Below are 16,622 nucleotides of genomic sequence, written 5' to 3'. Positions count from 1 at the left end.
AATGTTGGCTTAAACAACCAAGGAGTTCTCTAAAATTTCACAATGTGACAAAAGATTTTAAAAAAGTTATTATCTGTGAATATTTCAGAAAAAGAGAGAATAGCTGACTTACCTCACTCTCAGTCTTGTGTAAAGAAGTAGTAATGTGTTTGTGCGGAACACATTCTGCAGGACTGCCTCTCCCACCATCACCTAAAACACCCACTGCACCTTCAGACCCAGCTTAACACCCTCTTAGAAGCTTTCCCAAACTCCCCAGGCTAGGTCCTTTTTCCATTTTTTAAGCTTTATAAAACCTGTCCTTCCTCTTAGTCTCTTAATTCCATTTGTAACTAGATTATTTGGTTAACATCCCACTCTCACACTAGACCACAAATTTCTTAAGAACAAAGACCACATCTGGATGTTGCCCAGCACACTGTATCCCTGGTACCCAGCAAGATCCTTGACTATGGTTGGTACCACTAAGTTTTTGTTAAATGGATAAACGTCAGCTATGGAAGGAAAATACTTTTCATTAAAAACAATTTTATACTGTAACTTCTTACTAGTTATCTGGAATAAGCTAGATTTTTATTAGATTACTAAAAAAAAAAAAATTGGGATGGCAAGGAAAAAAAATCCCTTATAAAATAATGAAAGTTCAACAGAAAAAAGGAATAATCCTGATTCTTGATTTTAATGGTCTCCTGACCCAAGATCACACTGTTACAGAATTTAACTCCCATTTGACACTGGGAAACTAGGCAATTTTAAGGACATGAAATAATAATAATTTCTAGGGTCAAAAATACTAACTTTCCTGACACAAGGGGAAAAAAATGCTATTATAATAATAGCTATTACTTAGAGCTCGTTAATATGCTCCCAATAATTTTAAAAGTACTATGCATTCTACGTTGAGTTCACATTAAAATTGCTGTTTTCAATCATTCAGTTTTATTTTCATGTATCAAACTAAACTCAAGGTGAACGACTCTGTGGCCACAGGCTACACAGGTGAACACTGAAGTCTGCAGCTTCTTAGTTTTATTAAATTTTGACATACATTTGCTTAATAGTTGGTGACTAAATACATAAAATTATTACATTCTATTCATTTCAACAGTAAATGACAGCTTAACAATCACTAAAACTTTATAAATGACTAATATTACAATTACAGAATAGCTGAAAGGAAGCATTTGTTCAATTTTCAAAACTGAATTCCCCAGGAAGACCATCAATGATTTTAAAGGGGAAAGAGTAAAAACCACCTCAGAGCCAAAATAATGACAGCTACAATGTACTGTGATCAGTTTTATCATTTATAGCAGTCTTGTCAATGCTGGCTAGAGTTCTGCACCCAAGATAAAGAAAAATACATGTCTAGAATCTTAAACATATCACTACTGCTTTGAAATCTTTGCAATTTTAAAAGGCTTACAAGCACGTAAGGATAAGTTTCTGATAAGCCCCAGTAACCTCCAGGGCTGCTTCAGTAACTCCTTAAGGAGAAAAAATGTCTTGGGGGTCCCTGGAGGAAGTCGGGGAGAGGGGCTCTGGGAGCATGGCACCAGAAGCTGTCAGCCAGGTATGCTTTTTGTGTCTTTGTTCTTAATTAATTTTTTCATTGTGTTGAGGTTTTTTCTGCTTGTTTTTTGTTTGTTTGTTTGATTTTGGTCATAGGGTGTCTCTTCGTTGTTTTGGGATAAAGTTTTGCAAATAAATAAAATATTATATGGCTAAAATAACAAAAGAGCTTCAAGTTAGGGAGGGTATAGCTCAGTGGTAGATACATGATTATTAGCATGTACAAGGGCCTGGGTTCAATCTCCAGTACCTCCATTAAAAATTAACAAACAAACAAATCTAATTACCTCCCCTACCAAAAAATAAAACAAAACAAAAAAATAAAAGTTTCGAGAAGAAGGCTCAAACCAGCATCAAATTTGTAATATCTGCAGACTATCTGTGGAATTAGGACATAACACTTATTTCAATCGCATTCTGGAGAAGGCTGTATATTACCCCACCATAAACACAACAACACACATACACTTACTGTACTAATTACCTTCTTTGGCACAGCTGGGTTTCAACCCAAATATACAACCAAGGATTGTTGTTAACACACAGACTGACAATACCTGTGGGGAGAAAAAAGAAAATGATATAGCTTCAAAAAACCTCTTATTTCTTCTAATACTTCTCAACATTTTGGTATAGCTGTGTTTCCTGATCTGGGTGCTGGTCAGACGATGTGTGCACTAGGTAAAAATTAAAACTGCTTCATGTACTTTTCTGTGTGCATGTTATACTTCAGCCAAAAGTTTACTTAAATATTATCTAATGAGGCTTCCGGGAGAAGATGGCGGAGTAGAAGGACGCTCGCAGGTCACCCTCTCCCACAAATACACCAAGACCCACATCTACAGACCCACTCAGCCAACCAGAGCACCTGTGGAACTCCGACAGAACATCGCCCTCTTCAAAAGATAAAGACGCCAAAAATCTGGTAGGAGAAAAGGAAAAAAGAAACAAAAGGCAAAGCAGCGCGGGACGGGTCCCGCGGGGAGGGAGCGGCAAAGGAGGACTGGCGCTCGCTCGCTGGGTCTCCCCTCTCCAACGGAGAGGCCAGCGGGACGGAGGGGGAGCCTCCGAGGCTCGGATCTGTACAGAGCAGCCCTTGACTGACAGAACTAAGTTAAACGGGCACAGAGCGTCCCCCCGACACCCAGCCTGAGACGCGGGCCGGCAGCCGCGGGCAGGGCCAGGCTGCACAAGCCGGGCAGAGGACGGAAGTGGCTGCACAGGAGGCAGCCCTGGGGGACTACAAGGGGCTGCGCGCCGTGGCTGTGGGTGCACAGGGCAGAACAACCTGGGCCCTCCATAAAACAGCACGGTTGATGTGCTCTCGGGGGAAGGGTGCACACCCCCATCTCTGAAAACCCGCGGAAAGTTTTCGGGGGAAGAGAGGCAGGGCTCAGGCACAGCCGCCATATCCTCCGCGCTGAGCACTCAGGCGGGGGCGGGGGCGAAACCTGCATCCGCACTGAAGGGCTTAGCAGCCTCAAAGGCCAGACTGAGACTGGCCTGCAGCCCGGGGCAGATAGGAGCCTTCCATCCTGGTCCCTCAGAGAACTTGCTCCACAAAGACAAACAAGGAGCTGGGTTTTGGCTCGGAGCAGGGACAGGGCTGTCCCTCGGTCTTCCCCGAGCCCACCCGGGGCGCGCCGACCAGGACGGCGCGCCGACCAGGGCGGAGCGCGCAGCCGCACAGAGCAGCGGAGCTACCGGCGGCGGCGGTGCAGGTAGAGCGAGAGCGGCCCCCCGCCTTTCCGGCAGGAACACAGCCCCTGACCGAGGTGCTGGGAGGGGGCACGACCCGCCCTCCTACCCGGCCAGTCTGCAACATCTGACTGCGGCATCCGGAGGGGCAGCGACCCGCCCGCCCACAGCAGAGAGCTGCACCTGACCCAGTGTTAGAAGGAGGCGCGATCTGCTTGCCGACAGGTGCTGGGAGCAGCACAGAAGAGGGCGCCAACGGAGGGCCTCTGAAAACAGCAAGCTGAGCTTCCAAAACAGGACGAAGACAGAAAGACTTCACATTAAAAGCACACAGACTCCAGGAGAACACCGAAACCCCCCCCCCTTTTTTTTTAAATCTGTTTTTACCTGTTCTATTTTCTATTACTCTCTTAATCTTTACTTCTTAATTCATTTCTATTTCTCTTGGGTTTTGACGTCCTGCTATTGATTAGACACAGGTTTCAAATACATCATCTCCCCCCCTTTTTTTGTAAAGGTTTTAAAAGGACGTCTCAACCCGATTAATACTCTGCTTCAACTCACTCTTCTATTATTCATTATACACTGTTTTCAAACCCTCTTTCTCCCTTCTTTTAAAATTCTTTCTCTCTCTCTCTTTTTTTTTTCTTTTTTTCCTAAGTTCTATTCCTAAATAGGCATCAGATAGATAAAATCCTTAAGGACCAAAATAAACAACTGATACTCCATAAACCACAGTGCCAAAGAGGTATGAGCAAGATGAAGAAGCAGAAAAACCTTTCCCAATTAAAAGAACAAGAGAAATCCCCCGAAAGAAAGATCAACGAAATAGACATCGATAGCCTGCTAGATCAAGATTTCAAAAAAGGAGTGATCGAATTGCTGAAGGAATTAAAAGAGATAGTGTTTAGAGATATAAAATATGTCAAAAATGAAATTGAAGCTATAAAGAAGAGCCAAGTAGAATGGGTAAACTCATTGACAGAGATGAGGAATGATCTAATAGCTGTGCAAAGCCAACTAGATAATGCAGAGGAACGAATTAGTGATCTAGAAGACAGGGCAATAGAAAGCACCCATTCAGAAGAACTACAAGAGAAGCAAATAAAAAATAATGAAAATAGCATAAGGGAACTATGGGATAATATAAAGCGTCCCAATCTTCGCATAATAGGGGTCTCAGAAGGAGAAGAAAGATCAAAGGGGATTGAAAAGGTTTTTGAAGAAATCATGACTGAAAACTTCCCAAACTTAAAGAAGGAATCAGATATCCAAGTACAGGAAGCTCAGAGGGTCCCAAACAGGAAGAACCCAAAGAGACCCACACCAAGACATATCATAATCAAGATGGCCAGAGTCAAGGATAAAGAAATGATTCTAAAGGCAGCAAGAGAAAAGCAAAGAGTAAGTTACAAGGGAACCCCCATAAGGCTCTCAGCTGATTTCTCTACACAAACACTACAGGCCAGAAGGGAGTGGCAAGATATATTCAAAGCCCTGAATGAAAAAAAGATGCAGTCTAGGATCCTTTATCCAGCAAGGCTATCCTTGAGGATAGAAGGAGAAATAAAGAGTTTCACAGACAAAAAAAAGCTGCAGGAGTTTAGCAACACTAAACCCATGCTAAAAGAAATATTGAAAGGGCTATTCTAAATAGAAAAGCAGCGGGATGCTACAGAAATGAGAAACACACAACTGGAAAGGTGATAACTCATGAATTACAAATAAAGTAAACATGAAATTATAAAAGAAGACATACAAATCACTGAGAGTGGGAGAGGGAGGCAGGGAAATATAGAATATTTTTTTCTTTCTTTTTTAAATTTTTTTAACAGTAGGATGGGTTTGAGATCATGTTACTATCAGTTTAATAAAAACAGTTACAGTAATGGGTTGATAGATTTACAAAAAAGGGTAACCACAAGCCAAAAATTTACAAAGGAGTCACAATAATTAAATAAAATCCATGATAATACAAAGGAAAATTACCAAACCACAAAAGGAAGAAGAAAGGAACAAAGAGGATATACCAATTCAACTGCAAAGATAAGTTAAAAATGGCAATAAACACACATCTATCATTGATTACTGTAAATGTTAATGGACTAAATGCTCCAGTCAAAAGACACAGAGTGGCAGACTGGATAATAAAGCAAGAACCTTCAATATGCTGCATACAAGAGACCCACTTTAGGGAGAAGGACACATATAGATTGAGAGTGAAAGGATGGAAAAGGATATTCCATGCAAATGGAAAAGCCAAAAAAGCAGGTGTTGCAGTACTGATTTCAGACAAAATAGACTTTAAAATAAAGGCCATAAAGAAAGATAAAGAAGGACATTTTATAATGATTAAAGGAGTGATACAAGATGAGGATATTACACTCGTTAATATATATGCACCCAATATAGGAGCACCTAAGTACATACAAGAATTACTAACAGAGATAAAGGGGGATATTGATGGGAATACAATCATAGTTGGAGATTTTAACACTGCATTAACATCACTAGACAGATCTTCCAGACAGAAAATAAACAAGGCGACAGAGAAATTTAATACTACAACAGAAAAACTAGATTTGGTGGATATTTTCAGAGCATTACACCCCCCAAAAATAGGATATACATTCTTTTCAAGTGCACATGGAACATTTTCCAGGATCGATCATGTACTTGGGCACAAAAGAAACCTCAACAATTTTAAGAAGATAGAAATTATCTCAAGCATCTTTACTGACCACAATGCCATGAAACTGGAAATCAACAACAGAGAAACAAAGGAGAGAAAAAGGAAAGCATGGAGATTAAACAATATGTTATTGAAAAAACAATGGATCAATGAGGAAATCAAAGCTGAAATTAAAAAATACCTTGAGACAAATGATAATGAAAGCACAACCACTCAAAACCTATGGGACACAGCAAAGGCAGTGCTAAGAGGGAAGTTTATAGCAATACAGGCCTTCCTCAAAAAAGAAGAACAATCTCAAATAAACAATTTAACCCACCACCTGAATGAATTAGAAAAAGAAGAACAAAAAGCCCCAAAAAGCAGCAGAAGGAAGGAAATAATAAAGATCAGAGAGGAATTAAATACAATAGAGATTAACAAGACCATAGAAAAAATCAACCAAACCAAAAGCTGGTTTTTTGAAAAAGTAAATAAAATCGACAAACCTCTGGCCAAACTCACAAAGAAGAAAAAAGAGCACAAATTAGCAAAATAAGAAAGGAAAATGGAGAAATTACAACAAACAAAATAGAAATACAGAATATCATACGAGAATATTATGAAAAACTATATGGAACCAAACTGGATAACCTAGAGGAGATGGACAAGTTTCTGGAAACATACTGTCCACCAAAACTGAATCAAGAAGAATCTGAACACTTGAAAAATCCGATCACTAGAAAGGAAATAGAAATAGCAATTAAAAACCTCCCTACAAATAAAAGTCCAGGACCGGACGGCTTCACCGGGGAATTCTACCAAACATACAAAGAAGAACTCATACCAGTCCTTCTCAAACTCTTCCAGACAATTGAAAAGGAGGGAATACTCCCAAACTCATTCTGTGAAGCCACCATCACCCTGATACCAAAACCAGGCAAAGACACTACAAAAAAAGAGAATTATAGGCCAATATCACTGATGAACATAGACGCCAAAATCCTCACCAAAATTTTAGCAAATAGAATCCAACAACACATAAAAAAGATTATACATCATGACCAAGTGGGGTTCATCCCAGGGACACAAGGCTGGTTCAACATACGCAAATCAATCAGTGTAATACATCACATCAAGAAGAGAAAGGACAAAAACCACATGATCATCTCAATCGATGCAGAAAAAGCATTTGATAAAATTCAACACCCATTTATGATAAAAACTCTCGCCAAAGTGGGTATAAAGGGAACATATCTCAACATAATAAAAGCTATATATGACAAACCTACAGCCAGCATACTACTCAATGGGGAAAAACTCAAAAGCTTCCCACTAAAATCTGGGACAAGACAAGGATGCCCACTATCACCACTCCTATTCAACGTAGTCCTGGAAGTCCTAGCCACAGCAGTCAGGCAAGAGAAAGAAATAAAAGGGATCCAAATTGGAAAAGAAGAGGTAAAAGTGTCATTATATGCTGATGACATGTTACTATATATAGAAAACCCTAAAAGGCCCACACAAAAGCTACTAGAGCTGATTGAAGAATTCAGCAAGGTAGCAGGTTACAAAATTAACGTTCAAAAATCAGTTGCATTTCTTTACACTAACGATAAATCAACAGAAGAAGAAAGTAAAGAAACAATCCCCTTTAAAATAGCACCCAAAGTAATAAAATATCTGGGAATAAATCTAACCAAGGAGGTGAAAGAATTATACACAGAAAACTATAAACCATTGATGAAGGAAATTAAAGAAGACTTTAAAAAATGGAAAGATATTCCATGCTCTTGGATTGGAAGAATCAATATTGTTAAAATGGTCACACTGCCCAAGGCAATCTACAGATTTAATGCAATCCCTATCCAATTACCCAGGACATATTTCACAGAACTAGAACAAATCATAATAAAATTCATATGAAACCATCAAAGACCTAGAATTGCCAAAGCATTACTGAAGAGAAAGAAAGAGGCTGGAGGAATAACTCTCCCAGACTTCAGGCAATACTATAGAGCTACAGTCATCAAGACAGCATGGTATTGGTACCAAAACAGACATATAGACCAATGGAACAGAATAGAGAGCCCAGAAATGAACCCACAAACTTTTGGTCAACTCATCTTTGACAAAGGAGGCAAGAATATACATTGGAATAAAGACAGTCTCTTCAGCAAATGGTGTTGGGAAAACTGGACAGCAGCATGTAAAACAATGAAGCTAGAACACTCCCTTACACCATATACAAAAATCAACTCAAAATGGATTAAAGACTTAAACATAAGACAAGATACAATAAACCTCCTAGAGGAAAACATAGGCAAAACATTATCTGACATACATTTAAAAAATTTTCTCCTAGAAGAAATAAAAGCAAGAATAAACAAATGGGACCTAATGAAACTTACAAGCTTCTGCACAGCAAAGGAAACCAGAAATAAAACAAGAAGAAAACCTATGGAATGGGAGAAAATTTTTGCAAGTGAAACCGACAAAGGCTTGATCTCCAGAATATATAAGCAGCTCATACGACTTAATAAGAAAAAAATAAACAACCCAATCCAAAAATGGTCAGAAGACCTAAACAAGCAATTCTCCAAGGAAGACATACAAATGATCAAAAAACACATGAAAAAATGCTCAATATCACTAATTATCAGAGAAATGCAAATCAAAACTACAATGAGGTATCACCTCACACCAGTCAGAATGGCCGTCATTCAAAAATCCACAAATGACAAATGCTGGAGAGGCTGTGGAGAAAGGGGAACCCTCCTACCCTCCTACACTGCTGGTGGGAATGCAGTTTGGTGCAGCCACTATGGAAAACAGTGTGGAGATTCCTCAAAAGACTAGGAACAGACTTACCATATGACCCAGGAATCCCACTCCTGGGCTTGTATCCAGAAGGAAATCTACTTCAGGATGACACCTGCACCCCAATGTTCATAGCAGCACTATTTACAATAGCCAAAACATGGAAACAGCCTAAATGTCCATCAACAGGTGACTGGTTAAAGAAGAGGTGGTATATTTATACAATGGAATACTACTCAGCCATAAAAACCGACAACATAATGCCATTTGCAGCAACATGGATGCTCCTGGAGAATGTCATTCTAAGTGAAGTAAGCCAGAAAGAGAAAGAAAAATACCATATGAGATCGCTCATATGTGGAATCTAAAAAACAAAAACAAAAACAAACAAACAAACAAAAACAAAGCATAAAAAGGACAGAAATAGACTCACAGACAGAGAATACAGACTTGTGGTTACCAGGGGGGTGGAGGGTGGGAAGGGATAGACTGGGATTTCAAAATTGTAGAATAGACTACACTGTATAGCACAGGGAAATATACACAAAATGTTATGATAACTCACAGAGAAAAAAATGTGACAATGAGTGTGTATATGTCCATGAATAACTAAAAAATTGTGCTGAACACTGGAATTTGACACAACATTGTAAAATGATTATAAATCAATAAAAAATGTTAAAAAAAAAACGTAGACTGAAAAGCACTGCATACGTTAATGGGTGGATTTTCTGGTATGTAAATTTTACATACATAAATAAAGTTTTTCTTTTTCATTGTGAAAAAAAAAATTATCTAATGAATCTATACCATCCAAGATTAATGTTGTCAGAAATTTTCAAGTTGATGTAAGTGAATCCAGTCTAAAAACCTATAATAATTAAGGGATAGAAGAGGAAAATCTAATTAGAGATTCAATTTTCTATTTGTTAATCCACAAAAGTCAAGATAAGAATATCAGATGCTGCTTTGAACAGTTGAATTACACAAACTTAACACTATCCTCATATGCACTGTGACAGCTTTTGAGAATGTGTAATGGACAGGGTCAAGTGACTACATCCTGGACCCAAATGCTACCACAAACTGGTTGTGTAAAGATTTGGGGCAAATCACTTAAACATTCCAGACATCACTTTTATTCACTTACAAAATTAAAAGGCTGGACTACATGGATCTCTAAGAATCTTTCCAGCTCTAACATTTTGCCACTTTCTTATGGCCTTTGACATTTAAAAATAAGTGGTGACACCGTATAACTTCTACGAACAATGACAGAAGTTTTATTTGTGAGTTAGAAGAAAAAGGAGCAGAATAACCTGTAAAATGTCCTCAATATTTTCCAGTGGAATGGAGCTCCCTTGGCAGCTCTGGAACGTTACATTTCAAGGAAATATGCACTGAGCACCAACTCTGTGTGAAGACTATGTTATGCATGGAAGGAAAGAATAAGAGGTACCTCGGGGAGCTTCTGTTTGTGTGGGAAATGGCCAAAACAACAGCATAAATGGCTTGTATTTGGCAGGCTCTAGGAACTGACTGCAGAGTCCTGTACTTGTTTCAAGGGGAGTGGTTGGGGTGGCTGGGAAGAGGGAGATCAGAAAACATTTCAAAGAGAAAAGTCTTGGGGCTGGGCTCTGAAAGGGGGAAATGATGGTGTGATGCTGCCAGGCAGAGCTGAGAGAAGGGAAGGAGGACAGAGCAGAGCCAAATTCCAGGGACAAGCTTGTAGGAAGGATGGCAGATGAACAAAAGGCAACCCATTTTGGTGGGAACCAAGCATATGAAAAGAGGAATGGATGCCATATAGAGGTGGAGAGGTATTTCCCAAAAGCCAAGATGAAGAGATAAGAGAGACAGGGGCAATGGGACAGGGTGGCTGGTGGCTGGAGGCCTTTACGTTCTATGAACTCTTCCTCCCAAATAAAACATCTTAAGCATTGACCATATGCGAGTCCCTAGACAAGGGACTGGATATTCAGTAATAAAGGAGGCGTGACCTCGGTCCTCAGGATGCCTGCTGTCAAGGCAGAGTAGAACTGCAGAGTTAAAGAGGAAGTGGATGGTTGGTAAACTGAGGAAGCAGGTCTAACTCATTTCAAAAGAGAAAGAGGGTAAAGGAAAGATGAGCGAGAGTACAGTGGGTCTAAAATGCAACAGGGTCTAGGTAAGGCTCTTCTCTAGCAGATCAAAAACCTAAATGTACGTATGTCCAGTGAACTAAAGAGCCATCAGAAGGAGAACTTAAAGAAGTAAACAAAGGCAAGGAGAACTTAAAGAAGTAAACAAAGGCAAACAGAATAAGGTATCAGAAGAGAGTACTAGTGGATTTCTCCTAAGCCTTCGATGGTGGTGTAAACAGACCAAAATTATGGAAGGCTAATTTTAAAGTATCTATCAACAATATCAAAAACTCTCTTACTATAAATATATAGGGAAATGAAAAACATAGTAAAACTACTCTGTATTTAGTATCCTGTAATTTAAACTATGGAGAATCAAAGTTTTATTTCTTTGAAATAAACCTATCAAGAATAGTTTGAACAGTGCTTTATTTACGTCTCATGATGTAACTTACAACACAGAGTGAGAATCTTTTAAATGCCTTGGCAAATGGTCACATTCCTTTCTAAGCTTAGATCCATTTCCAGGGTTTTAACTTTTGCACTTTCAGTGTCATGAACTATCTCCAAGAATTCTTTTAATATGAACTTTGTGTCACTGTCACTTCCTCTGGGACATCTTCATCCTTTTCATCACAGCCATGCGTCCCATGTCAATAAATTCGCTGTCACTAAGTTCCCTTGTCTGTGTATCTATAGAGTCTGCTGAACAGTGGCAGTGTTAGCATTCCCACGTCAGCTATTTCTTCCATAACTCCATTTACATTTGATGTGAATTTCACATCCAGCATTATTATTTTTTAACTTGACTTTCATTTTTATAGGCCAATTCTCTCTTTCAATTATTTAAAAAATAAAATCTGCGAGGTAACCATAGAAAGTTGGAAGCAGCTGATGATGGGTCTCTTCAATCTTATTGGGCAGATAAGAAGCATCTGCTGGGAGTGAGGAGGTCGAGGTGGGACTCTGAAGTAATGGGGTCTCAGGACACCCCACATGAAGGATGGCAGCAAATCAGTGGGGGCAATGGAGACTGAGCCAAGGGAAGAGTGACAAGACCCTCAAGCTCCGGGAGCCCAGCTTCACTGAGATCATGGATGTAACGGACCCAGTGGCCTGGAATTCCAAGAGTGGGAGTGGGGCAATGGGATAAAAAGATAACACGGCGTGGGGAGATGGGGAGGTAGTGAAAACAGAAAAGGAGACAAGAGAGGTGTGGCTGCAATGGCTGAACAGGGTTAGCACCATGTGCACATGGGTATCTGAATGGAGAACTGGGAGAAGAGACGACCTGAGTGAGTGAAGGAATGAGAATGAGGGAAGGAGTGAGGAAGGAAGAACAGAAGTTATGAGCCCTGAAGGGAATTTCAGAATCTGAGTTCTCAGAAGTGGGGCAGTTTGGAAAGAAGGTGAAACAAGAAGCAGAAACCTGAAATTGGCATAAGGTGCTTGCTGGAAGTAAGAGGGCATGGAAGTTCACAGTTAACCTCTTACCAGTAAATGAAAATCACAGTAAAAAATATTATTTACATGCTGAAATTTATTGACTTACAATACATATTCCCTCGCTGCTATAAAAAAGCCAGTCATGAAGAAGTATTACCAATAACTTTACTCTTCTAACTAAATATGAAATAGGACTTAATGGTTCTGTTACAAATAAGACTCATCTTGAGGAAAACCGTGAAAAGACCTGGTGGGAAGCAAGCATTTAAATCATAAGCATGAGTTTAAAACCCACATGGTATATGCAGGTCTTCACTTTTTTGTTAAGCTGCAGAAGAGGCATGCTGACTTTTTTAAATTACCTCTTCATTACTAAAAGATGTTATTTAAATTTCTCTTTAATAAGACAATGCATACAGCATGAAACTGAAACTAAAGTATGACCATAGAAACAATCATTTTAACATCAACAGTCATATCTGTAAAAGATGAAATTTAGATTACCTACTATTTTGTTATGCAACACCCTCTCAGAATAGTTTTTATTAGGAAATTTCTCTCCAACAATTTTCAGAGAGGTGAAATCTAATTCAATTTGAATTTTCTTCTCAAAGTGGTTTAATCCAACAACATCAAAATCCACCATCCTTTTTTACCTCTAAAACAATTTAGGTAGTTTTCATGTTTTGATATTTTCTTAGAAACTATAGATAAAACATTTTATCTTAGAAAACATAAAGCTTGGAAACATACAAGTAAAAGTTGTGTTGTTGGAATGGTTTGCCTCTATGTAAGAAGAATATTTATTTGGAGTTTCCTGCTTGTTTAGTTAGAGTTCCTGAATCATTTCTTGGATTTTTAGTGAACCAAAAGAAACAGGTATAAAGAAATCACTTAATTTTTTTCTCACCAATTCCCTCAAATACAGCGCATCACCACAATGTGTATTATTCTTTCTTCATCAAGTATTCATTCAAATGTGTGTTTACTTTGTGAAATCACCTTGCTAAAGGCCACAGATGCAAATGAAAGCAGTTCCTACCCTGACAGAGAAATAAAGCACGTGGACACTAAAATGAATAATGACAATGGAACTGGACAAGAGTTCCAGTAGAAATATGTACAAAAATGTTAACATGCTAATAGCACAGCGGAGAGAAGGAAAGGAGAGAATGGCTACAAAAGGCTTGACAGAGAGCTGGAGAAAAAAGGAATTCCCCGTCAATCCATAAACAAATGTTTGAGTGCCTGCAATATGCACTGTGGACAAGACGAAAAATAAAACTGAAAAAGATTTTGTGGTGAAACCCCTAATCTGGGTTTATAATCTACTCAAGGCAACAACTCTATAATCTGTTGACGATAAAGATATGATATAGTGAGAAGCAAACTAAGAATTAAGCTACACAGTGGCAATGTGTCATCCAGGCCATGCAGCCCAGGCACCAGGTGTATCAACTGTTTTTTAACCATACAGGCTAGTTGTGTTTTAGCCACAGGATGCCACAAAGGCCTGGGGCAAACCAGACTGAACCGGCTAGATCCAAGATGGCCAACAAAGTAGGCTAAAGGTCCTCATTTTCTTTGCCTTGATTTATCTCTGTGTTTCCATACCAACTCCTGAGAGCTGAAGGACACTTGCCCTGACTCATCTCTGTGTTTGCTTCAAAAGTACCTGGTGTTTGGCAGAGATGCTTTCCAGCTGTACTTGAAGAGACATTTGCTTTGAGAGGTATACAGCAGTCAGCTGCCCTGAACCAGCTCTGACCTGACACAGAAACGCACCAGCCCAGACGAGACCTGGAGGTATCTGAGAGTTACCCTTGCTTCATTACCATGCTTAGATCGCCGCCCAAAGTGGGGATTTGTATTCTGCTGGCATAATTTGTGCTGTGTGCAAAGGAGTGTGGAAAACTGTGTGTGCCTGCCCTGCCTCTGGAAATCACCACCCCTTTTCTGGAGCATGATGACCTGTCTGCCTCCTAACCTTTAAAATTCCCTTAGTCCTCTCTGCTGGGGGAGGCGGTGCTTTCGGAGCATAAGCTCCCCCTTTCTGTCCTCTGGCCATTGAGTAAAAGCATGTGTTGCTTGCACCAAACTCAGTTTCCTTATCAGCAGCAAGAGCCTAAGTGGGAAAGAACTCGCTGACTGAGCCAGGGGGCCTGGTGTCTGATTTGGCAACAAATACACAGCACTTTGTGCAAAGCCAGGGAAATACAGAAAATAACACATCTGGGAAAGAGCGGATAACAATGATGACAGTAAGAGCCATCCTTTCTACAGCACATTAATAGCCAGCCCTTCTGTAGTACTTACTATGTGCTGGGCATTTTTCCAAGAATTTTATTTCAAATCATTTAATCCTCACAATAACACTGTAAGATAGATTATCATATTTACCCAGTTTAAGGAAACTGAGCTGCAGAGAAGTTAGCAACTTGTCAAGGATCACAGAGCTGGTAAGTAGCAGGGGCGAGATCTGAACGTACAGTCGGGTTATAAAGGCAGTGGGCAGTAGAGGGGTCTGGGAGTGGCTGAAAGGTGGCTGCGGCCTCAGGGGCGGTCAGTGAGCAGCTGCTGAGGCCTTTAAACATGGAAGTGACATTACTGGATTTATAAATTCTATAAAGATCCTTTGGCGGCACTGTGGAAAACTGTGGTACAAGTTACTCACTTGCCCGTCTTCTCTCAGGAGATGCTCTGTCCTCCTCCAGGTCCCCTCACCCTCAATGATGGCAGCCCTGACTCTGCCCCAGGACACTTGTTTATTGTCTGTCTCTGACTGGACTGTGTGCTCCCGGGAGGCACGGATTTATTTACTCATTCCTCCATTTCCCGGGTCTAGCACAGTGCCAAGCACACAGCAGACATTCAACGAAAAACTGTTGACATGAAAATCAGTAAACTGACTTCATTAAACATAATTTGGAGGAAAACTATAAACCTCCCCCTTTTTTCATCTGAGTCAACAAAGTCAGTTTGTTAAGTGCCTTTGTGTCCGCTTTATACAAAGGTGCCTAAAATGAATATGTGAATTTTTTTTTTTTTTTTTTTTTTAAGGAAATGGTGCTGCTGGATTTGGTATTCAAATGTGACAGATGAAACCAAAGACGTCCATCTTATGTGAAGATGACTTAGCTGACCACACTATCAGTTCTCTGACCTTTGGCCAAAGCTGCAAGCTTTCTGGAAATGAGTCTGTGAGAATTCAGACCTATGCACAGCCGGAGTCTTCAGGGGATTTTCTTTCCTAAAGAATGAAGGTTAGATCCTAGGGCAATAAGTCCAGGGCCAAGAAACTACCCCCAGAGACTCAAAGGGATGTCATGCAGGAAGATAACTCCATGTTCCTGAAGAACTTTGAAGCATTACAAAGTTCAGAGTAGAAGTGAGAGCATTGCTTGAGTGGATCAAGAAGCTCTTTCAAGACAAGGTTCTAACTTTTGCTTAGCCTCTTAGACACGTAGTATCTTTAGTTACATTTGACTTAACTGAAGATTCTCCCAAATGGCAGTGAACGTTTATGTGAAGCAATTTCTATAACTGGTCAAATGAAAATGGGGGAAGGGGAAACTACGCAGTGGTCAAGCCATCGCTGAGGGGCAAACCTCACACTCGACCTCTCAGGGAAACTGAAGACACTGACATCTGCCTGGTAGAAAGGGTTTCCGGTTCAAAGGGGCTCCGTTCATTCAATTTTTTCAGTACTCAACAAATATTTCCTGAGAGCCTACTGCACGTCCAGATGGGTCTCGTGCTGGGTATACACCAGGGAACAAAATGATTTTAGTGCTTTTGTGGCACTTACATTCTTGTGACTTCTAGACAAACATCAGCTGTGTGACTTAGGAATGTTTCATACCCTGGCTAGATACTGTTTTTTTTTTATCTATAACGTGAAAATACCCACCTCACAAAATTGGCACAAGCCTTGGGCATAATGTACAGGAAGTGCCCAGATTGGTGACCGGGGCACTGAGGTGTTCCTTAAACGACAGTTCCTACTAGGAACATGCAGCTCACTTAGAGGGCTGAGCCACTACAGAGTCTTCCACAGGGACAAGGTAACCCTAATCAATGTTCCATCAAACCCCGGGGCATTCTTCCTTATTTGCTGTTAAAAGAAACACCATGAACTATTCTATTAACATTATCTTCTCTCTCGCTTTTTCTTTTTTTTTTTTTTTTTTTTGGTTATAATTCTACAGTCATCTGTTTTCAACAGTAGTTGAAGACCATGCAGTGGTAAAGAAATATGTCAAAATGATGTAATAGAGAGAGAAGAAAAGCAA

General features: G+C 40.0%; 1 protein-coding gene across 2 annotated transcripts in view; it reads right to left on the bottom strand.

The window, feature by feature from the left end:
• The window catches only part of ENPP1 (ectonucleotide pyrophosphatase/phosphodiesterase 1), a 74,189-nt gene that overhangs the window by 38,335 nt on the left and 19,232 nt on the right, over window positions 1–16,622 (bottom strand). For both annotated transcript variants that reach the window (XM_032484933.1, XM_032484932.1), the window contains exon 2: window positions 2,057–2,129. In XM_032484933.1, coding sequence (XP_032340824.1) covers window positions 2,057–2,129 — 73 coding nt within the window. The remainder of the gene's footprint in view (window positions 1–2,056; window positions 2,130–16,622) is intronic.

Source organism: Camelus ferus, chromosome 8 (genome assembly GCF_009834535.1).
Source record: "Camelus ferus isolate YT-003-E chromosome 8, BCGSAC_Cfer_1.0, whole genome shotgun sequence".
NCBI classification, from domain to species: domain Eukaryota; kingdom Metazoa; phylum Chordata; class Mammalia; order Artiodactyla; family Camelidae; genus Camelus; species Camelus ferus.
Note: the sequence above shows the minus strand (reverse complement) of the source record. Positions and strands in the feature narration are given on the sequence as shown.